Below are 20,076 nucleotides of genomic sequence, written 5' to 3' on the forward strand. Positions count from 1 at the left end.
GGTGGAAGCTGGTCCCTTTTTAGGAGAAGTTACAACTGGTGGGGCTCTTTCGTTCAGAAGAGAGATGGGGCTCCCACAGAGTGTGTGTGGAATCCTGCAAGGTGTGGAGAACTTGAAATGAATGTGGTCAATTGATGAGGCTGAAGAGCTTCAGGACAGAGAAAATAAAGTAGCTCTTCATCAAGGACACAGTTAAACTGTGGAACTCATTGCCACAAGATGGCCACCAACTTCAGACAGCTTTAAAAGAGGATTTGACAAATGAATGCAGCAGAAGACTCTGAATGGCTACAGGCCACAATGGCTACGTTCTCTGGCAATCACAAGGGTTGCGCTCAGCTTGGAATTATGGGCTTCCCTCCAGGGCATCTAGTCTGACACTTCCCACAGGTCTGGACTAGGTGGGCCTTAAATAAAAAAATGGAGGGGGCAGCTCCCTGCCCATTCTGCACCCATCACTCTTCACTTGGGCAGGATTTGGGCACTGGCGGAGGAAGAGGAGTGAGGGGGAAGCGCATGGCCCCCGGCAGCGCAATCCCAGTGGGGTGTCATTGTGGCTGCCACCCCCCACTGGGCACCACGCCCCTGCAGGTGGCGTGCCATGCCCCTGCCTGTGCCTGTGCCATGCCATGCCTCTGCCCCCCCCCCCCGGTGCTGGAAGATGAAGCTCTGCCACTGGATATGGGCACAGCTTGGGGAAAAGGGTACTCAATGGGAAGAGGGATGGGGCAGATTTGGCCCATGTCAGGTTCCCCTGCGGCTCCTGCCAGGAATGGGTACCTGGTGAAAGACCCAGCAGACCCTTCCTGGATGGCAGCGTATTGCTACCCTTGCCTGGCTTTAGTACATTTTGGCTTTGCATTTCTTAAACAGTGAATTGAAAGGACTTTTTCCTTCTTCCAAAAATGTCTCAGTATTTGCTATCCTTTTCTAAGTTTGACCTTAGATGCCGACCCTTCTTCTTTCATGAAATGACTTAGGTGCCCCTGTTGAAGACCCCCAAGTTAAGGCAGAATGGGCTTCTAGTACCCTAGCACAACCCTCAGGCATGCCACCCACCTCTATGAGGCGGGCAGAGTGCCAGGGATCCCTGCCAGCCTGAGTGCCCAGGAGCTGCCAGCTGCAGCGGAGCCTCCAAGCTCCTCGTTAAAACCGAAGAGGCCCGGCTGTGCTTCCAAACAGCTACATGAGTGTAGTTTGCTCAAGGGAAGGAAAACCTCTTTGCTTTCTCTTGCCTTTGGAAAGGGGCAATGCGAGGAGCCAGGCTCCTGGCCTGCTGCCATCTGCTCCAGAGGAGCTGGATAGAGCCGCCTTTTATGTGCCCTGGGACAAAGAGCAAAACAGGAACGGACCCAGGGGTGGGCAGGAGGGAGGCAGGCCTGCCGCGTTCTGAGCCTGGCAGCTCCAGCAACACTGACACGAATATTCAGGCTCCCCAAACCCCACTGAGACCCATCCTAGCCAGAGGCGGCTTCCAGCCTGATCTGTTCCCAGAATTAAAACATACCTGCTTCATAATCCCTCTCCTTTTTCCCAGAGTTTCGGCATTATTCACGCAGAGGTGCTTGGTAACAGTTCGTGAGCTTCTATGGATACTGGTGGGATCTAGCTCTCAAAGTTAGGTGAACTACAGGTCTTGGGAAGAGGGTGGGTTGCCTTGTGACCCCCTTGCGGGCTGCAGGCACCGTGGGGTGGGAGCCTGGGGCAAAGGGACCTTAACAGCAGAGGCCACAACTCCTTCTGCATGGCTTGCAGCTCCAACCCTGGCGTGACTTTGAGACGGACTGCTTTGTTCCAGAGCACCAGGCTGCAAAGACGTGTTGTAAGGAAGGCATGGGAAACATCAGAGCCTCTTCTCCACACCCAGCCAAGAGGTGAATTCACACCAGCGACTTCTCTGGGGTCTCTCTTGCAGAGCAGCCCCTGACTCCAGGCCCACGTGGGCAACCCGGTCAGTTACTCACCGGAGGTCTGAAGCTACTTTGGGAAGCTCTTGTGGAGAACGCTCCTTCTGGAAGCACCGCAAAGACCCCACAGCCAACTCCCCCAGGCTGGGACCCACCCAAGGGCTTTGAAGCAAGGAGGGCGGGGAGTTTGGGGCGCTAGGGAGGGGCTCAGTGTCCTTGGAAGAGGAGCGAGTTGTCACGAACAAACCACACAGAAGCCGTTTCATAGAATCTTCTTTACTGCCCCCGGCGCAGAGGGCCTGGTTCCATACTGCATGTTTTTACAAACACTTCATGGTATTTACAAGTTTAGTGTTCTGCCTCCCAAAAAACAGAGATGAGCCTGAACAGTTTAGTCTGAGAAGAACGAGGGCCGCCTCCGCTGCTTTGAGCAGAAAGAGGCAGGAGGGGAGCCAGGGGAGCTGGGGGGGGGGGGCGAGGGAGAGAAGGGGGAGGGCACCCCCAGCCTGTGCCAATGGCCGACACAGAATATGGATACAGGCTTGCTCGAGTTAATACATCATGCAAAAGCAAGGAAAAAAACCAACCAACTGGATAATGAGAGAATAATATAACATCAACAAATGCCAAGGAATGGGATGGCTTGATTCACATGGAGCAAATAAGGATGGGCTGGCGGAGAAGGACCTTCCGATGCCGGGGGGGGGGCACAGCATCCTCTTGGCTTCCGCAGGCAGGAGTTGGGGAGGCTGCCCAAGGACACCCCCCACCCCGCCGGGCTGTGGCTCCAGCAACAACCCCCCTCAGGACTGAGACCACCTCTGCTCTACTGCTGCCTTTGCCATCTCTTATTGCTTTGAAAAGAGGGCAGAAACGCCCTGTGTGAGCCCGGGAGGAGCACCTTGACAGAGGAAGACTGACCCTACTTATGCTGGAGGGTGGGGGGGCAGGTGGGGGGGGAGGCAGGAGGCAGCACCCTCTGAGCTGCAGCAGGCAGCAGGGTGGCTTTCCGATGGCCTCACTCCCCTGCCCACAAGTGCCTGGCTGCCTTCCTCCAGAGCGCAGCACAGCAGCTCTCAGCCTCGCCCCCCCAAGGGCCAGGGGACCAGCTCATCTGCGATGGGCAGAGGACCACTCCAGCTTTGCCAGGCAGCTGTTCCCAGGCCACCTAGGAGGAGGGCTCTCTGTGGCCGCCCCTGCCTCCCTACCCCTGCCCCCGCCTCACTGGCCCCTGACCGCCAGCCGCGGCCCCTGCTAGCTGCTCCGCTGCGGCTGCAAAGGGAGGGGGGAAGGGTCTGCCTGGGTCCTCAGTGCTGTCCCACTTGCCCCAACACTGGGGGACGAGATCCGCGGCAACTGGGAAGGAAGTTGAAATGGACATCCAGCAACGCTAAATAAAGTGAAGAAAAAGAACAGGATGGGATGAGAGAGAAGAAGTCACACGTGACAATGATGCCATCACATCAAGCCAGGAAGCCACTGCCATGCTCAGCCCCGCTGGCTCCTCTGACCCCCGCCTGCCTGCCTGCCTGCCACTCCCTGCCCACGATGGACCCTGAACACCCTTCCAAGGAGGTGAAGAGGCTGAGGCTGCCGGCCAGAGACCAGGGGAGGAGCAATGGCCCATCAGCCTCAGAGCCCCAGAGGTTCAGGAGGAGAGAAGCAGTGGGAAAGGGGGTGGCTCTTCCCCAGAACAGGGGGCCACTGTTCTCATTCTCAGGATCCGTGGGGAGCACTCTTTGCACTTGCATATTCTATTTCTAGCTTCCCTGGGTCTCCCTCTCTGCAGCTCTGCCCGCCTTCCATTCAGCACCACCTCAGCCCCCGGAAGCCAGCGCAAGAAGCTCACAGCCCAAAGCGGAAGGAGATTTCAAGCCCCACAGTTACCTTTGTGGGCGAGAGCAGGGGAGGGAAGGCTGCTGCATCTGCTGCCGCCTCAGGGCCTCCTGCGGAGCTCCTCCAGGACTTGCTGACCTCAGAAAACCAGCTCAGGAGTTCTCCCAGCGACAGGGGGGCTTCTTTGGTGGGACTAGGAGAAAACGTCTGAGAGAAAGAGCGCATGTTATTACGAAGGAACACAAAGCAGCTGGGAAGAAAAAGCACAAGGACGGTGCCCGTTTCAGGGCGCGGCTGCTTCCGTAAGCGCCCATCCTGCCATTTGCCCTCGATAAGAAGAAAAAGCGGGACTCTGAAAGCATAAGACCCAGGAGAAGACCCAGCCTTGGTGGTACCCGTGAGCACCCCCAGGGGAGACAGCTTTTAGCAAGAGGCCAGGGAACTGACCTCGCTGAGCTGTTGTGGCTTCAAGGGAGACCGTCCAGTTCTAACCTTTGCCTGTCCATGTTTTCATACAGGGCGCTTCCCAGATACACAGAACCAGACAGACAGACAGACAGACAGACGTGCAGAGGTCACAGCCAGCTAAGAGCAGCCCACAGCAGTGCAAAGCTCCCCGTGTGCTGAGCGCGGCAAGCAGAGCACCACAGAAAGCGCCAGGAAGGATCTGCAGGTTGGAGGCGTGGGCAGGGAGAAGAGACGGGCAGAGGGGGAGGCGTGGAGAGAGGCAGGCAGGCCCATCCGCAAGGCAGCAGCAGCAGCAGGAGGGAGGAGGAGGCGGCAGCGCCAGGGCACACTTACGGTCTGAGCCGCGGTCTGAGTCCAGGCAGCGGAGGGGAAGCCAGCCAGAGAGCAGCCGCGGTGGAGTGCAGACAGCAGTGGTCTTGGTCGTCCGGCCGAGGGCCCGTGAGAAAGAGCAGTCCAGGCGTGGCGTTGGAAGCTTGTGGCAGCCGAGGGGGGCTGTGGGGTGCCCAGGGGGCGGTGGGGGCTCTCTTCCTTCCTGACTGGAGGCAGAGGGTGCAGCTTGCATAGGCAGGAGGTCAAGAGGCTCCTTGGCACGAGGGTCGTCCTCTCCCTTGACGGAGGGAGCTGGTGGGGCTCCATGGAGGAAGGCGCTGGCTGGTGAGGAGGACAGAGTGCAGCTTCTGCCCAAAGGGCGGCATCCGCAGGTCCCTGCCTGGGGTTATTCTACTCTGCAGATGGCACAAAGAGAAACAAGCTCCCGGGTGGCAAAACTGAGGGCGGGGGAAGGATGGTGGAGGATGACGACGGAAACGCTCTCTCTCTCTCTCTTTCTCTCGATATACAAATACTGTCAGAACAATCATATATATTAATATATTAGTCTAGTCTTTTTTTGGTTAAACTTTAGGCACTGCTTTGGAAGGAGATTGTGTTTTTAAACATTACAAAATAATAATAATAAAAATGAGAAGGTTAGCCAGCAGCTTTTCCACATGCAGAGCAGGATAAATGCAAAAGTTATCTCAGGCTTTAAGGAGGCAGGAGGGCTGGGAGCATGTTAGGCCACGGGCAGCTGCGGCTGCCCCTGCAGTCCAATAGATCTCCTGCTGCCGCCTTCTCCTCCTCCGCAGCTCACGCTGGGGGGGGCCGAGATGCCAGCAAGGCTGGGGGGGACATCTGTGCTGCCGCCGCCGCTTGGACCTGATGTGTATCTTCGGCCGTAGTTGGAAGCAGTGTAAGAGGCGGAAGAGAAGGACATGGAGAAGCCGGAGCCCGTCGCGTCGAAGCTCCCTCGCCTGGAGCCCGACCGGGATCCTGTTCGTGAGCCGGATCGAGACCCTGAGGTGGAGCCGGAGCCGCTGACATTGTAGGGGCTGTAATAGCCTTTGCTGGACTGGGAAGAGGCTTCCAGGAGACGCAGGCCGGTGCCCTCCTCCGTCATGCTCCTGTCCATGGCGTCCTTGTAGGAGATCTTGAGCTTGGTTTTGGGGCAGGTCAAGTACTTGGAATAGGTGTTCACGTCCCGGAGCTTCTGGGCCGTGCGGGCATCGATGGTGCCCTTCTGCAGCGCCTCATCCAGGGGGACCCGGCCAGTCACCTCCGGCTCAATCAGCCCTCCAGTCAGATACTGCACCTCCAGGAACCGCTGGCCGGCCTCGTAGTACAGCCAGCCCTTCTTCAGGGCTTGCGCAGCGGACATCTTGGTCTTGGTTCTGGGGTCCTCAAAGCCATAGAAAGCCTTCTGGGCAAGGTTGATCCTGTCCACCATGATCTTGTCCACTAGGCCTTTGTTAACGGCATCGGCGACGGAGAACTTCTCCCCGGAGCTCGGGTCAATGATCCCTCCCGTGCAGGCCTGAGCCTCCAGCAGTCTCTGGCCAGTGATGTTGTCCACCAGGTTGCGGTGCATGGCCTCTGTGATGGAGACCTTCTCCAGGGTGTCTGTGTCCAGGATGCCAGCCACTGGGCCGGTCTCCTCTGTGGGGTCACTCCAGGAGGTCAGCTGAGCTCTCCCGTGAGCTGGGCTTACGGGGTAGGAAGAGGAGGAGCCGACGGAGGAAGATCTGGATCGGAACCCGCTCATGTTGCCAGACAACATGTCTGCAAACTCTGTGATGGACAAAGTGCCCGAGCGGTACTGGTCCAGGGCAGACTGGTCAATCAGGCCCTTCGCAATGGCGTCGTCGATGTCGTACTGCCTCCCTGACCTCCGGTCAATGATCATGGATTTGACCACCCCGTCCGAGGAGGAAATTGTGATCTCTTCCCATTCGCACTCCTGCTCAGAGAGCTCCAAATAGGTCTGGTGGTCAATGAGGCCTTTGCGGTAGGCTTCGTACACGGACATCTCCTTCCCGGTCTCTGGATCAACGATCACCACCCTGCGCTTGCGGACAGAGGACTTGGAGGAGGTCTTCCTCTCCCGCTTCTTCTCCTTCAAAGGCAGAAGGCAGAGCCCAGTCTCAGGGTCTGTCATGCACCTCTCCATCAGCTGCAGGTAGGTCAGGTTTTCCTCAGTGTTTGGGTCAAAGAACCCCTTTGTGTCATCACTAGGATCCAGGAGGATCTCATTCATTTCCTCATCAAACAGGCCTCTCTTGTATGCCATTTCCACAGGCAGGCGATGGCTCTCCTCTGGATCAATGATGCCTCCTGTGGCAATCTGAGCTTCTAGCAAACGGATCCCGTGGTCTTTCAGGATCAGGCCTTTCTTCATGGCTTGGAAGAGGGAGATCATCTTGCCAGAGTAGGGGTCCTTGTAGCCTGTCACAGCCCTCTCTGCCGAAAGCAGCTTGTCCTTGAACTCGGGACCCACGATGCCCATGCGCACCGCTTCCTCCACAGTCAACTTGAGGCTCTTGATGGGGTCAATGACATACCCAGTAGCTGCCTGGGCTTCCAGCAGCTCAAAGGCTGTGCCGGGACGGATGATGCCTTTCTTCATGGCCTGGTACACAGACAGCCTCTCCTTGGAGGAGTCCACGTAGACGCCAGCAATGCAGCTGGTGCCCTCCAAGAACCTCTGCAGGTTTTTGGAGACTTCTTCCACAGAGGTCAAGCCCTCCTGGAGGCGCTGGGCGGTTGCTTCATCCATGACTTTGGAGCGCACCAGCTCTTCAACCGAGATCTGCTTCCTCAGGCCCCTGAAGGTCAGCTTGCGAGTGTCACAGAGGGGCAACAGCAGGCAGCCATTGTTCTCGTCCTTCCTGCATCGCTTGAGGAGCTGTGCATAGCTGAGCTTGTCGTCGGTGGAGGGATCCACATAGCTGCGGACCTCGCTGGGCTCAGACAGCTGGTCGTGCGTCTCCCTGTTTAAGTAGCCACGCTGAATGGCAATTTCTAAGGGCAGGTGGAAGCCCAGGTGTGGGTCTATTATGCCTCCAGTGGCCAACTGGGCATCAAGCAGCCTGAGGGCTTCCTCAGAAGGGATGAGATCCTTCTTCATGGCCTGGAAGAGAGAGATTTTCTGCTCGCTGTAGGGGTCGCGGTAGCCGGTCACAGCTCTCTCGGCAGACAGGAGACGGTCGTGCATTTCTGGGCCCACAACTCCTTTCCTGACGGCCTCATCAACAGTCAACATGTCATTTTTGATGGGCTCCACAATGAAGCCAGTGGCAGCCTGAGCTTCCAGCAAGGGCCGAGCCACCTCTGGGCTGATCAGCCCCTTCTTCAGGGCTTGGTAGATGCTGATCTTCTGTTTGCTGGATGGAATGTAGATTCCAGCAACACAGCCGGAGCCGTACAGGTACCTCCAGATGGTCTCGATCTCCAGGATCTCGCGGATGGTCTTGGAGCCCTGCTTCAGTGCATTGTATATTTCCAGGGAGATGATCCTGGCCTCATAGAGGTCCTCAGCAGTGATGCGGCGGCGGACATAGTCATAGGAGGTGAGGTCTTGCTGCCGGATGATCTCTGTCTTCTCAATGATCTCGATGATAATGATGATCATGCGCTCCTTCGTCACCTTGCCGGAGCGGAACTCATCCATCAGCCGATTGCGTTGCTCCTCGGGGATCAGGTCCGAGTTCATGATCTCCCACAAGGACATGGAGGAGCCAGCCCTGTCTCCCACCGGAATGTCAACCTGGGTCTCCTCAAACACCTGCTTGGTCTCGGCCTCAGTGTACACCTGGGTTGTCTCCACCACGGTGGGTCTCTCAGGTTGCTTCAAGGGCAGCAGATAGAGGCCGGTCTCGGGGTCTTCAATACACCTCTCCTTCAGCTGCAGGTAAGTAAGATTCTCCTTGGTGTTGGGGTCAAAGAAGCCCTTGGTGTCATCTGTGGGGTCCAAGAGGGTTCGGTTCAGTGCTTCATCAAAGTAACCTCGCTTGTAAGCCACCTCCACGGGGACACGATGACTGTGCACGGGGTCGATGATGCCTCCGGTAGCGACCTGGGCCTCCAGCAGGCGGATGGCGTGTTCCCTGAGGATCAGCCCCTTCTTCATGGCCTCAAAGAGGGAGATGGTGTTCCCGGAGTAAGGGTCCTTGTACCCAGTCACAGCCTTCTCGGCGGACAGCAGTTTCTCATGGAGCTCTGGTCCCACAATGCCAGCCTTCACCGCCTCATTGACATACAGCTTCTGGTTCCTGACTGGGTCCACCATGAACCCTGTGGCTGCCTGGGCCTCCAGGAGGACAACTGCTGTGCTGGGCAGGAGCAGGTTCTTCTTCATGGCCTCATAGATGCTCAGCTTCTCCTTGGTTTCTTCCACATACACACCAGCAATGCAGTCGCTCCCTTGGAGGTACCTCTTCACGTCTCCCGTCTCGGAGAGGTCCCTCACGGTCTTCTTCCCTTCCTTCAGCTGCTCATACTGGGCCTTGCTGAGAATCTTGGACTCCCAGAGCTCGCTGGCAGGCACAGGGGCACGCAGGCCACTGAAGGTCAGCTTCTCTTGCTTTTTGGTCTCAGTCTCTTCAATGATGGTGACAATTATTTTGATGACCCTCTCGATGGTGACTTTGCCGGATTTGAACTGCCGTATCAGCTCCCGCCTCTGCTCTTCAGTGAAATATTCAGAATGAATCAGCTCCCAGATTGTGACCGTTTTGCCCTTCAAGCTGCCAGCTGGGACTTCCACCACTGCCTTGCCAAAGGATTCCTTAGCCTGGCTATCAGAGTAGACCTCCTCCTGCTGAAGCTGGATAGCCTGGTCAGAGAGGGAGAGCAGGCGAAGGCCCGTCAGCTTGTCAACGTGGCATTTCCTCTGCAGCTGAGCGTAACTGGCCTTCTCCTGGGCGTTGGGGTCATAGTACAGCTTGGCATCGTCGGCTGGAGCAGACAACGTCTTGTGCATCTCTTCACTGAAGTAGCCTCGCTTGCAAGCAACGTCAAGGGGGAGGCGGTGGCTGTTCACGGGGTCAATGATGCCCCCGGTGGCAAGCTGAGCGTCCAGCAGACGGACCCCTGTCTCCTTGGCAATAAGGCCTTTCTGCAGTGCTTGGAAAAGCGAGACCACCTGCCCCGTGTAAGGGTCCTTGTAGCCTGTCACAGCCTTCTCTGCAGACAGCAGCTTCTCATGCAACTCAGGGCCAACAATTCCAGATTTGACGGCTTCGTCCACAGGGAGATACTCATTCCTCACGGGGTCAATGATGTATCCACTTCCAGCCTGGGCCTCCAGGAGCATCAGGACCACCTCTGGCTTGAGGAGGTTTTTCTTCAAGGCATCATTGAGCAATAACTTCTGGCCTGTTGACTCTACCAAGATGCCTGCGATGGCACTCGAGCCTTTCAGATACTTCTTGATGGCCTCATCGTTGGCGACATCCTTCACGGACTTCTTCCCCTGGTGCAACTGGTTGTAAAGATCCTTGTCAATGATTTTGCTCTCCAGCAGCTCGGCAGCTGGGACAGGCGCCCGGAGCCCATCGAAACAGAGCTGGCTCTTCTTCTCGCTCTCCTCCACCACTGTGATGACCAGCCGGATTATCTTCTCCACGGTGATCTTTCCAGTCTTGTACTGGCGCAGAAGGTCCCGCCTCTGCTCCTCAGTGAAATACTCAGAGTTGATGATTTCCCAGATGGTCACGGTCTTCCCCTTGAATTGGCCGAAGGGAGCGGACACTGTGGCTTTCCTGAAGACGTCTTTTGCCTCTTGGTCGGTGTAGACCAGCTCTCTGCCTTTGGCTGCTTTGTCTGTCAGCGGCAGCAAAGTGAGGCCAGTCTCCGGGTCGGTCACACATCTCTCCATCAGCTGCAAGTAAGTCAGGTTCTCCTGGGTGTTGGGGTCGAAGAAGCCTTTGGTGTCATCCGTGGGGTCAGAGAGGATCTTCTGCATCTCTTCATCGAAGAAGCCTCGCTTGTAGGCCACTTCCACGGGCAGGCGGTGACTATTGATGGGGTCGATGATGCCTCCTGTGGCAATCTGAGCTTCCAGGAGCCGGATCGCGTGGTCTTTCACAATGAGATCTTTTGTCATGGCTTGGAAGAGGGAGATCTTTTCCCCCGTGTAGGGGTCTTTATAGCCAGTCACTGCTCTCTCAGCAGACAGCAATTTATTGTGCAGTTCAGGTCCCACAACTCCCTCTTTCACAGCCTCGTTGACGGACATCCGCTTGTTCTTTATGGGGTCGATGATGAAGCCAGAGGCAGCCTGCGCCTCCAGCAGGATGAGGGCTGTGCCTGGGCTGAGCAGCTGCTTCTTCATGGCCTGGTAGATGCTCACTTTCTCGTTGGTCGGCTTAACCACCAGGCCGGCGATGCTGTTGGTGCCTTGCAGGTACCTCCTGATGTCATCCCTCTTGGAGAGCTCCTCCACCGTCACCTTCCCTTTGGTCAATTTGTCCAGGTTCTTTCGGCTCAGGATGCCAGCCTCCAGCAGCTTCTTGGCAGGCACTTTCTGACGGATTCCATCGAAAGCCAGTTCTGGCTCACCATTCCGAGAGATGCCATCTACCATGTCTCGGCCGTTGGGCACAGCCTTCGACTGAGGTGCCTGCGTGGATGGGACAACCACCTCCTGGGGAAGGTCATCGGTCTGGATCATGATCTCCCTGGTCTGAGCCAGGGCCACCCGCTGCTCCTCCTGCAGCTTCTCCAGCTTCTCCCTCAGCTTCTGGTTTTCCTCCGCAAGAAGCTTCTCCTGCTGCTTCCGCTGCTTTTCCAGCTGCTGGAGCTCCTCCTGCTTCCGGCGGACATTCTCCTCGGCCTCCGCCTGCTTCTTCTTGGCCTCCTCCAGGGTGGCCGCCAGCTGCTGCTTCTCCTGCTCCATCTGCTTCTGCTGGCGCTCCTGCTCCGCCTTTAGGCCCTGAGCCTTGTGGACCTCGTCCTGGAAGAGCTTCTCCAGCTTGGCCTTCTCCTCCTCCACGAACCTCTCCTTCTGCAAGAGGATGTCCTTCTCCGACAGGAAAGTCTGCTGGAGGATCTGCGTCTCCTGGAGCAACTGCTCCTTCTGAGCCACCTGCATCTGGGGGTGGAGGGAGACAAAAGGGAGGTCAGTTGCCTTACACAAGATATGCACACAGTGCCCAAAGAACAGTCAACTGTCAATAGACGCCGACACAGCAGGTTACATTCAAAGCCAGCACTGAAGGGGGGGCACATGTTAAGGGTCAACCTGGCTGGCCCTGAGAGGCAGCACATGAGGAAGTTAGGGAGTTACCACAATTTCCATGTGAGTAAACAAGCAGCGGGAAAGGGTTGGGGGCACAGAGGGACACTGTACCCCTTCCTTGGAAAGTGGGACCAGGATGTGCTGGAGCAAATGGTGCCCTCTCTGGGTTAAGCGAGTCTTGTGCATAGCTGGCCTCCAGCTGCTCTTGGGCCCCAGCACAGACAATGGCCAGGAATGGGGGGGGAGCTGTAGTCCAGGGGTGCTGGGTGGGCCACCACAGAGGAAAGTAGACATGGGAGTTGCCCAAAGGCAGCCTTTTCCCTTTTGACAGGCCTCTCCTTGAAGGAGCCTGAGTTCAGCTGTTCTGAGGAACGACAGCAGAACCCCGGCCCTTCTCTGCACAACGGCCAGAATTGGGCTACCACTCCTCTCTCCCACCCGCCTTTGACTCATAGGTGGTCTCAGGTGCATCAGAAGGAGGGGGCAGAGTGGACTGTAAAACCATGTCAGAACGTAGGTGGGGGGGGGGTCACATTGTTCAATGCTCCACTATGCAAAATGAATAATAGAATAAAATAATATAAACTATCACAGCATGGAGCGGACTTTTATCCTTGCAGTCCAGTTTCATTTGATTTGCAGAGATAGTTTACACAGAGGATCATCTGCTATCTAGACTACTTTTTCATAAAAGGCACACAACCCTCTTACCAGATGTACAAAAGCCTGAGCAAAAATGTGACACCCCCCCCCACCTGCGCTCTGAAGTGGTACAGCCTGCCCTCTCCAGGGCTGCTGAGTGGGTGGAGCTTCCGTGTGCCTTCCTCCCTGTGGGGGGCCCTGGGGGGTGGGGCCTGTGGGCACAAGGAAAGGGGTACCTCCTCGGCCTGCTGCTGCAGCCGCTCCGCCTCACGCTTCAGCCTCTCCTTCTCCTGCTCCAGCTCCGCGATGGCCTTCCGCAGCGCCTCGGCGTCCTGGTCGCTCTTCTGCCTCTGGATCTCCAGCGTCTGCACCAGGGTCACCTTCTCCCGGGTGGCCAGCTCCGTGTCGTGCAGCTTGCGGCTGATCTCCTCCGCCTGCTTCTTGAAGCGCTTGGCCTCCTCCTCGGCCTTGGCCTGGGCCAGGCTCAGCTCCGTCACCTGCACCTTCAGGCGCTCGGCATCGGCCGTGATCTCCAGCTGCCGGCGGCGCTCCGCCTCCAGGGTCTTCTGGAAGCCCTCGGCCTCCTCGGCCAGCTGCATCTGCATCTGCTCCTTGTCCTCCTGCAGCTTCTTGGCCTGCTCCTGGGCCAGCTCCTTCTGCTTCTGCAGCATCTCCGCCTCGGCCTTCAGCCGCGTGGCCTCCTGCACCGCCTGCATCTTCTCCTTCAGGATCTTCTCCGCCAGCGCCCGCTGCTGCGCCAGGTCCTCCTCCGCCAGCTTGCGCATGCGCGCGGCCTCCTGCGCCTCCACGCTCAGCCGGGCGGCCTCCTCCGCCACCTGCTTCATCTTCTCCGCCTCCTCCGCCAGGAACTTCTGGGTGTTGTCCTTGTCCTTCATAATGAGGATCTTGTTCTCCTCCTCAATGCGCAGCTTCAGCTTGACCAGCTCCTCCATCTGGATCTTCACCTTGAAGAGCTCCTCCTCCACCTGCGCCTTCTGCTTCATGGCCTCCGTCACCTCGTTCTTCAGCCGCTGCTGCTCCTCCTCCAGGATGTTCTTCTGGTGGTCCGTCTCCTCCAGCCGAAGCTTGACCTTGGTCAGCTCCTGCTCCACCTGGGCCTTCTGCCGAAGGGTCTGCTCCGCAAACTTCTTGTGCTTCTCCATCTCGGCGTCCGCCAGCTGCTTCTGCTTGAGGGCCGCCTGCTCCGCCTGGGCCCTCCTGGCCGCCTCCAGCTCAGCCTCCTTCCGGAGCTTCTCCGCATCCTCCTGGGCCTTGGCCTTGGCTTGGGCCTCCTCCTCCGCCCGCTGCTTCATGTGCTCGGCTTCCTCCACCAGCTGCCGGGAGAGGGCTGCGTCCTGCTCCGCCTTGACCCGCGCAAACTCTGCTTCCTCGGCCGCCTTCTTGGCCCTCAGAGCCTCCTCCTTCAGCCTGTCCAGGATGCTCTGCTCCTGCTGCCTGCTCTGCAGCAGCTCCTGCTCCTTCTGCTGCACGGCGGCCAAGTGGGCCTTCTCTTCTGCCGCAATCCTTTTCTGGGCAGCCTCCTGGGCCAGCTGGATCTGCCTCTCCGACTCCCTCTCCGCCAGCTCCTTCTGCCTCTTGGCCTCCTCCACCTTCGCCTTCAGCCGCTCCACCTCCTCCAGGGCTGCCTTGCGCTGACGGGCTGCGTCCTGCTCAGCAGCCAGGATCTGCTTGACCTTGGCTTCAGCCTCCCGGCGGCGGTTCTCCTCCTCCAGGGCCAGCTGCCGCAGCCTCTCAGCCTCGTTCTCGGCCTGCTCCTTGCTGCGCTGGATCTCCTCAGCGTTCTGCTTGATCTTGCCCAGCTCCAGCTCCAGGTCCGTCTTCCCCACAGAGGCCTTCTCAAAGTTGATCTTGAGGATGCGGATCTCCTCCTCAATGATGCGCCGCTGCTTCAGCGTCTCGTCCACGATGGTCCTCTGCCTCTCCAGCTCACCTTCAGAGGACTTCTTCAGCTGAGTGATCTTCTCCTCAATGTCCTGCTTGTGCTGGGAGGCCTGCTCCTCCAGCAGCCTCCGCTGGTAGGCCTCATCCTCCGCCAGCCGCCGCAGCCGCTCGTTCTCAGCCTCCTTCTCCTTCAGGGCGATCTCAGCCTCCGCCTTCTGCCGCGAGGCATCATTAATGGCCGCCAGTTTCTCCTTGAGGATCCGCTCGGCCTCTGCCCGCTGCCGGCCGGCCTCCTCCTCCGCCAGCTGCCGCTGCCGCTTGGCCTCCTCCGAGAGGGCACGCAGCCGGGCCGCCTCCTCCGCCAGCTCCCGCAGCTTGTTGGCCTCGGCCTCCAGGATCTGCTTGGACTTCTCGCTGGTCGAGCGGGTCTCCTCTTCTGCTTTGGTCTTGCTCCGCAGCAGCAGCTCCATCTCGGCCCGCAGCTTGGCCAGCTCCTCCTCCAGCTCCTTGCGCTTCTGGATGGCTTCGCTCACCTCGTTCTTGAGGCGGAAGAGCTCCTCCTCCAGCAGCAGCCGTTGCTGCTCCCCGTTCTCCATCTCGGCCTTCAGGCGGATGAGCTCCTGCTCCGCCAGGAACTTCTGCTGGGCGGTGCCCTCGGCCAGTTTCCGCTGCTTCTCCAGCTCCTCCTCGGCCAGCTCCTTCTGGCGCAGGGCGGACTCCTCGGCCTTCGACCGCTTCCGGGCCTCGCGCTCCGCGTCCTCCTTCTGCTTCTCAGCCTCTTCCTGCGCCAGGGCCTTCTTGTGGGCCACCTCCTCCGCCTGGAGCCGCAGGCGCAGCGCCTCGTTGGCCTTCTGGCGCCACTTCTCCACCTCCTTCTCGGCCTCCTCGCGAGACGCCTCTGCGTCCAGCTGCAGCTTCTTCAGCCTCTCGGCTTCCTCCTGCAGGTGGGTGACCGTGATGTGCTCCTGCTGGAGGGACATCTCCAGCTGCGCAGTCTTCTCAGCGAAGGAGAGGCGCCGGCTCTGCAGATCTGCCTCGGCACTCTTCTGCGCCATCTCCTGGGCCACGTGCACCTGCCGCTCCTTCTCCAGCTCGGCCTGCTTCATTCTGCGCTCGGCCTCCTCTGCCTGCAGGCGCAGCTTCTGCAGGTCCTCCAGGGCCTTCTGCTTCTCGCGGGCAGCCTGCTGCTCGGCCTGCACCTTGCGCTTCAGCTCGTCCTCCGCCTCCTTCTTCTTCTGGGCCTCGTCCTTGACCTGCTTGCGCAGGCGCTCAGCCTCCTCCTGGGCCAGGCGCTTCTGGCGCTCGGCCTCCTCGGCGCTGTCCCGCAGTGCCTGCAGCTCTCCCTCCGCAGCCGCCTTCTGCTTCTCGGTGGCATGCAGCTGCAGGCGGATGATGTGGATCTCCTCCTCCACCTTCCGGCGGTTGATCTCGGCCTCCTCGATCACCTTGAGCTTGGACTGGATCTGCGCGTCCGAGCTGAGCTTCATCTGCTTCAGCTCCTGCTGGATGGTTTGCTGCTGCTGCACGGCGTCCACGGCCACCAGCTCCCTCCGGCTGACCTCCTCCTGCATGCGGCGCTGCAGCTCCTGGGCCTCCCTCTCAGCCTGCGCCTTGGCCTGTGCATGGGCGTCCGCCAGCTGCTTCTGCTTCTCCAGCTGCGCCTCCACCTCGGCCAGGCGCTTCCGCTCCTCCTCCTTCAGCTTCTCTGCGGTTTTCTGCGGGGGGGAAGGGAGCAGAGAGAAGGAAGGGGGGAGAGAAAGAAAGATCACACAAGAGAGAGATTGGAGCAGGGGGTGAGCGAGAGGGGTAGGGGTGGGGGGCATGGTGTGACGGCGGTGGCGGCTCTTCCCAGGAGGCTGCGGGAAGACGTGTGGCAGTCGGGAGAAGCTGGCGCTCACGTCTCTCACTTAGTACAACAGGCAAGAAAGCAGGGAAGACCCACAAACCAAGGATGACGAATGGATGGATGGATGGATGGATGGACGGACGCAAGACGATGGCAAAGACACACACAATGGAAGACAAAATGGCTGCAGGACGAAGAGAGCAGTTGGCACACCTCCACCAGGCTCACCAGGCAGCGAGAAGCAAGGTGCCCTCCAGGCAGAGACTCCCCCCACGGACAGCCCAACTGTGGCAACAGGGAAGACCCATTCGCTCAGCAAAGGTGGGGAGGAGGAGCCAGCCCAACGTGGGGTGTGAGGCGAGGAAGGGCGCGGTGAGAAGGTAGAAAGCCCCGCGGCCCCCGGGCGGCCCCCTGCAGGCTCACAAAGGCTGCCAACTTCATCGCCAGGTCCCAGGCCTGCCCTCCAGGTGCCCCCAAGGAGCACCTGCAAGGGGGGGGCAGGGGAGAAGTGAAGAACGCTTCACCGGGTGGAAAGCCCAGGGGTCTGCTCCCTTGCTCCGCTCCCCACGAGGCAGGGAGGGAGGGGGAAACGGAGCATGCACAGAGCGCACCACAGAGACAGAAGCCCCGAATTCTCAGCCCAAGAGGCCGGCACCTCCTGGCTGGAGAACGCAGGCGGTGGCAGGAATGGCAGATGATCGCAGCAGGGCAGCGGTGATGGCAACCCCCCTCCATTCTCCTGGCTGCCTCCAGACAGTGGGCAGGACTAGGACCCCCCCCCCCATCCCGCTCCAAAAAACTCTGCTTCTCCATTGCATCTGAATTTCTGCCCTTCCTTCTCAACCTACTAGGAACCACAAAGGGTTCAGCCCACAGGAGTTGCAGGAGGGGGGGAGGGAGAAGCAAGGTGTGCGCAGGGAACAGGGTCCATGTGGGGGGGGTGTCGGCATGCGCACAGTGGAGTACCTGGTGCAGAAAAGGCCCGGATCCTCCTGGTTTTTAACCCTCCATTAGATCCCCAACCAATACAAACATCCCCCAAGACAAAGCTCTGGCAAAGCGGCTGGACTTCCAGAAGGCAGAAATCAAGAGTTAGAAAGGTTACAGAGGAGCATTTCAGAGCAGAAGAGGACAGGACAGGACAGGGGAACTGGGCGGGAAGGAGCCCCGGCCCAAGAAGCAGGTGCAGCTGTACTAAGTGTGTATCTGGGAAGTGCCTCTGGCGGACGGGACAGGCCCAGTGGAGGAGCCCCCCCCCCCGCGGGTTAGGGGGCCTCGCGGTCCAGCGTTAGTCATGCGGAAGAGGCAGTCAGGCAAGAGGGATGCTCTGGCCCAGGATGGACCACGGGGGGGGGGGGGGCAGGTGGATAAGGTTGCAGCCAAGGCATGCTGCCCCCCACCCCTCCTCCCACAGGCTGCACACTCACCTCCTCCTGCTCCAACCGCCGAAGCGTCTCAGTGATGAACTTGATGTACTGGCTGCTCAGCGTGGTCAGCTCACTGTAGCGCGTCCGCAGGTCCACGTACTGGGAGACCAGAAAGCAGAAAGGTCACGGTGGGGTGGGGAGTGAGACTACAGCCCCCCCAGGTCTTCCAAGGCCCCTGACTGGACTCGGCCAGAGGGAGCCACCTCAGAAGGCCTCTCCTGCTCCCCAGGGACATGTCTAGTTGCCACTCAGGAGCTTCTCCTCCTCCTCTGTGCCTTTCTCTTTCCAAAGCCATCAAAACTGGCAGCCATCCCTGCACATCCTGGTGCAGTGAGTTCCACAGTCCTAAATATGCCGTGAGCAAAGGAGCCTTTCCTTTTGTCTGTTCTGGATCTCCTGCCAATTCTTTTAGCAATACAAGGCAGAGTGAGAAAAAGGTCTCTCTAAAGGCAAACATCTAGCACATGGTCAGAAGCCGATTTCCACGCATCCATCTTCAAATATCTCAAGGGCTGTCACACAGAAGAGGGAGCAAGCTTGTTTTCTCCTGCTCTGGAGGGTAGAATCCAAGCCAATGGCTTCAAGTTACAAGGAAGGAGATTCCCACTGAACATCAGGGGGAACTTTCTGACAGTAAGAGCTGTTTGACAGGAGGACGGTCTCCCTTGGGAAGTTGTGGACTCTCCTTCTTTGGAGGTTATTAAGCAGAGCTTGGCTGGCCATCTGTCATGGACCCTTTAGCTGAGATTCCTGCATTGCAGGGGGGTGGACTAGAGGATCCTTGGGGTCCCCTCCAACTCTCTGATTCTATGGCGGGAAAACTCAGTCTGCCTTGCGTGGCATATCTCCACTGTGCCTGCTGCCCAGGATGGCTCCAGGGTCCCTCTCCCCCCAGCCCCACCCAAGGGTGCCCCTCTCACCTCCTGGATGATGCTGTCCGAGGCCGACTGAACTTTTGGCTTCTTGGCTGGAGAGGCCACTGGCTCCACCTGCGCCTTGTAGGTCACCAGCTGGAGCTCATAATCCTTGTAAGAAGGGGGAAGGGGCAGAGGCAGGGTCAGCACCTGGAAGCCCCAACTTTCCTCGGCCCCCAACTCCCCTCCTCCATTTGCACGGGACTCCGGCCTCTCCGGCCCCCGGCTGCCTCACCTTGATGGCATCAATGTATTGCTTGGCAAAGCGCTGGCACTCCTCCACCTTCTCCCGGTTGCGCTCACATTCCTCCAGGAGTTTCTAGGGAAACAAAGACAGCTGTCAGTGGCCCCGCAGGGAGAGGATGGGCAGGGAAGAGGCTCTGGGCTGAAGAAGGGCCACTGCCATGCCAACCCATGTCCTTATCGATCAGGCGAGGGGATTCTGTGGGGTGGGGGGGGCTGTGCTTTAGTTAGTGGGCCGCCAAGAGCCCTTCAGATAGCTTCACCCAAAGGGAAAGCAGTTGCTCAGAGCTTTCGCTCGGCATCGGCCTTGCGGTGGAAACCCCTAGTGAGCCACCCCATGAGGCGACGCTGGCAGCCTCCCCACGGACCCAAGAGGGACCCCCACCAAAGTCAGCAGAGGACAGGCCACCACCAGGGAGGCAATGACAGAGGCCTGGAGAGCCTCCGCTTCCCCCAGCGATGAGATAGAGCTGCAGGATCAGGGCTGGGCTGGGCTGCCTCACCTTCTCCTGCAGCAGCTGCTCCCGCACACCCTTGCTGCTGGTGATGGGAACGGCCTGGAGGCTCTCCTGGCGCTGCCGGGCGTCCTGGATCCACTGGATGAGGCTGTCGTAGCTCTCGCGGTAGTAGCGCAGCTGGCGCCCCAGCTGGTCCAGCTCCCTCTGGCGCAGGTCAATCTGGGCCAGGATGGCCTGCCAGCGCTCCAGCAGCTGCTGCACCCGCTCCCGGTAGCGGTCCAGGTCAATGTCCCTCTCGCTGTGGCCCTGCACCATCCGCTCGTTCACCTCGCTGGCCTTGCCCAGGTCGGCCTCCAGGGTGCTGAAGATGGGCTGGTGCCCTTCCACCTGCCCACGCAGCCTCTGCAGAGGAAGACGCAAAGGGTCAGGCCTCCTCGCAAGGAGCAGCTGGGGCCGGGCCCCCTCCCATCTCCCCACCCTCCTGACCTAAGCAGGCACCAAAGCTAAGAGGTCTGGGGTTTTCCCCACAGGCCCTGATAGCTGTAGGTTATGAGAAAGCTAGAGCAATAATCTGCCAACCAATTTGGGATGTGGAACTGCAATGCCACGTGAGCGAGATGAGTAAACACCCAGCAATAAAAGATAGTGGGAGAGGATTTACCCCAGCAAATTATTTGTCAAAATTACAAATACCTAAATACAGACGGTCATTTACCCTTGCTAGATTCAACGTGCTGCCATCTGCCTTATTGCAGGGCAGATTCGAGGGTAAACCATACGTAGAACAAGTCTGCCCCTGTGGCTTGATGGAGGTAGAAACTCTCTCATGCCTTGTTACGCTGCCATTTCTACGGGAATATACGCTTGGTATTTATTAA

At 58.8% G+C, this 20,076-nt stretch overlaps 2 protein-coding genes across 2 annotated transcripts in view; both read right to left on the reverse strand.

Annotated features, from left to right (window-relative positions):
- Nucleotides 1-20,076, reverse strand: part of PLEC (plectin) — a 134,601-nt gene that overhangs the window by 55,320 nt on the left and 59,205 nt on the right. Inside the window, exons 27-32 of the mRNA XM_077933604.1 lie at nt 19,244-19,600; nt 18,733-18,816; nt 18,504-18,608; nt 17,584-17,682; nt 12,645-16,025; nt 5,269-11,619 (exon numbers count right to left, since the gene is read on the reverse strand). Of these exons, the coding sequence (XP_077789730.1) occupies nt 5,269-11,619; nt 12,645-16,025; nt 17,584-17,682; nt 18,504-18,608; nt 18,733-18,816; nt 19,244-19,600 (10,377 nt within the window). The remainder of the gene's footprint in view (nt 1-5,268; nt 11,620-12,644; nt 16,026-17,583; nt 17,683-18,503; nt 18,609-18,732; nt 18,817-19,243; nt 19,601-20,076) is intronic.
- LOC144328650 (uncharacterized) lies at nt 2,168-5,270 on the reverse strand. Its single transcript, XM_077932641.1, has 3 exons — nt 4,545-5,270; nt 3,795-3,950; nt 2,168-3,297 (listed from the first exon to the last, which is right to left on the reverse strand). The coding sequence occupies exons 1-3, from the start codon at nt 4,845-4,847 to the stop codon at nt 3,112-3,114; spliced, it is 645 nt and encodes a 214-aa protein (XP_077788767.1). The 5' UTR covers nt 4,848-5,270; the 3' UTR covers nt 2,168-3,111.

The sequence above is a fragment of the Podarcis muralis genome, chromosome 8 (assembly GCF_964188315.1).
Source record: "Podarcis muralis chromosome 8, rPodMur119.hap1.1, whole genome shotgun sequence".
NCBI classification, from domain to species: Eukaryota; Metazoa; Chordata; class Lepidosauria; order Squamata; family Lacertidae; genus Podarcis; species Podarcis muralis.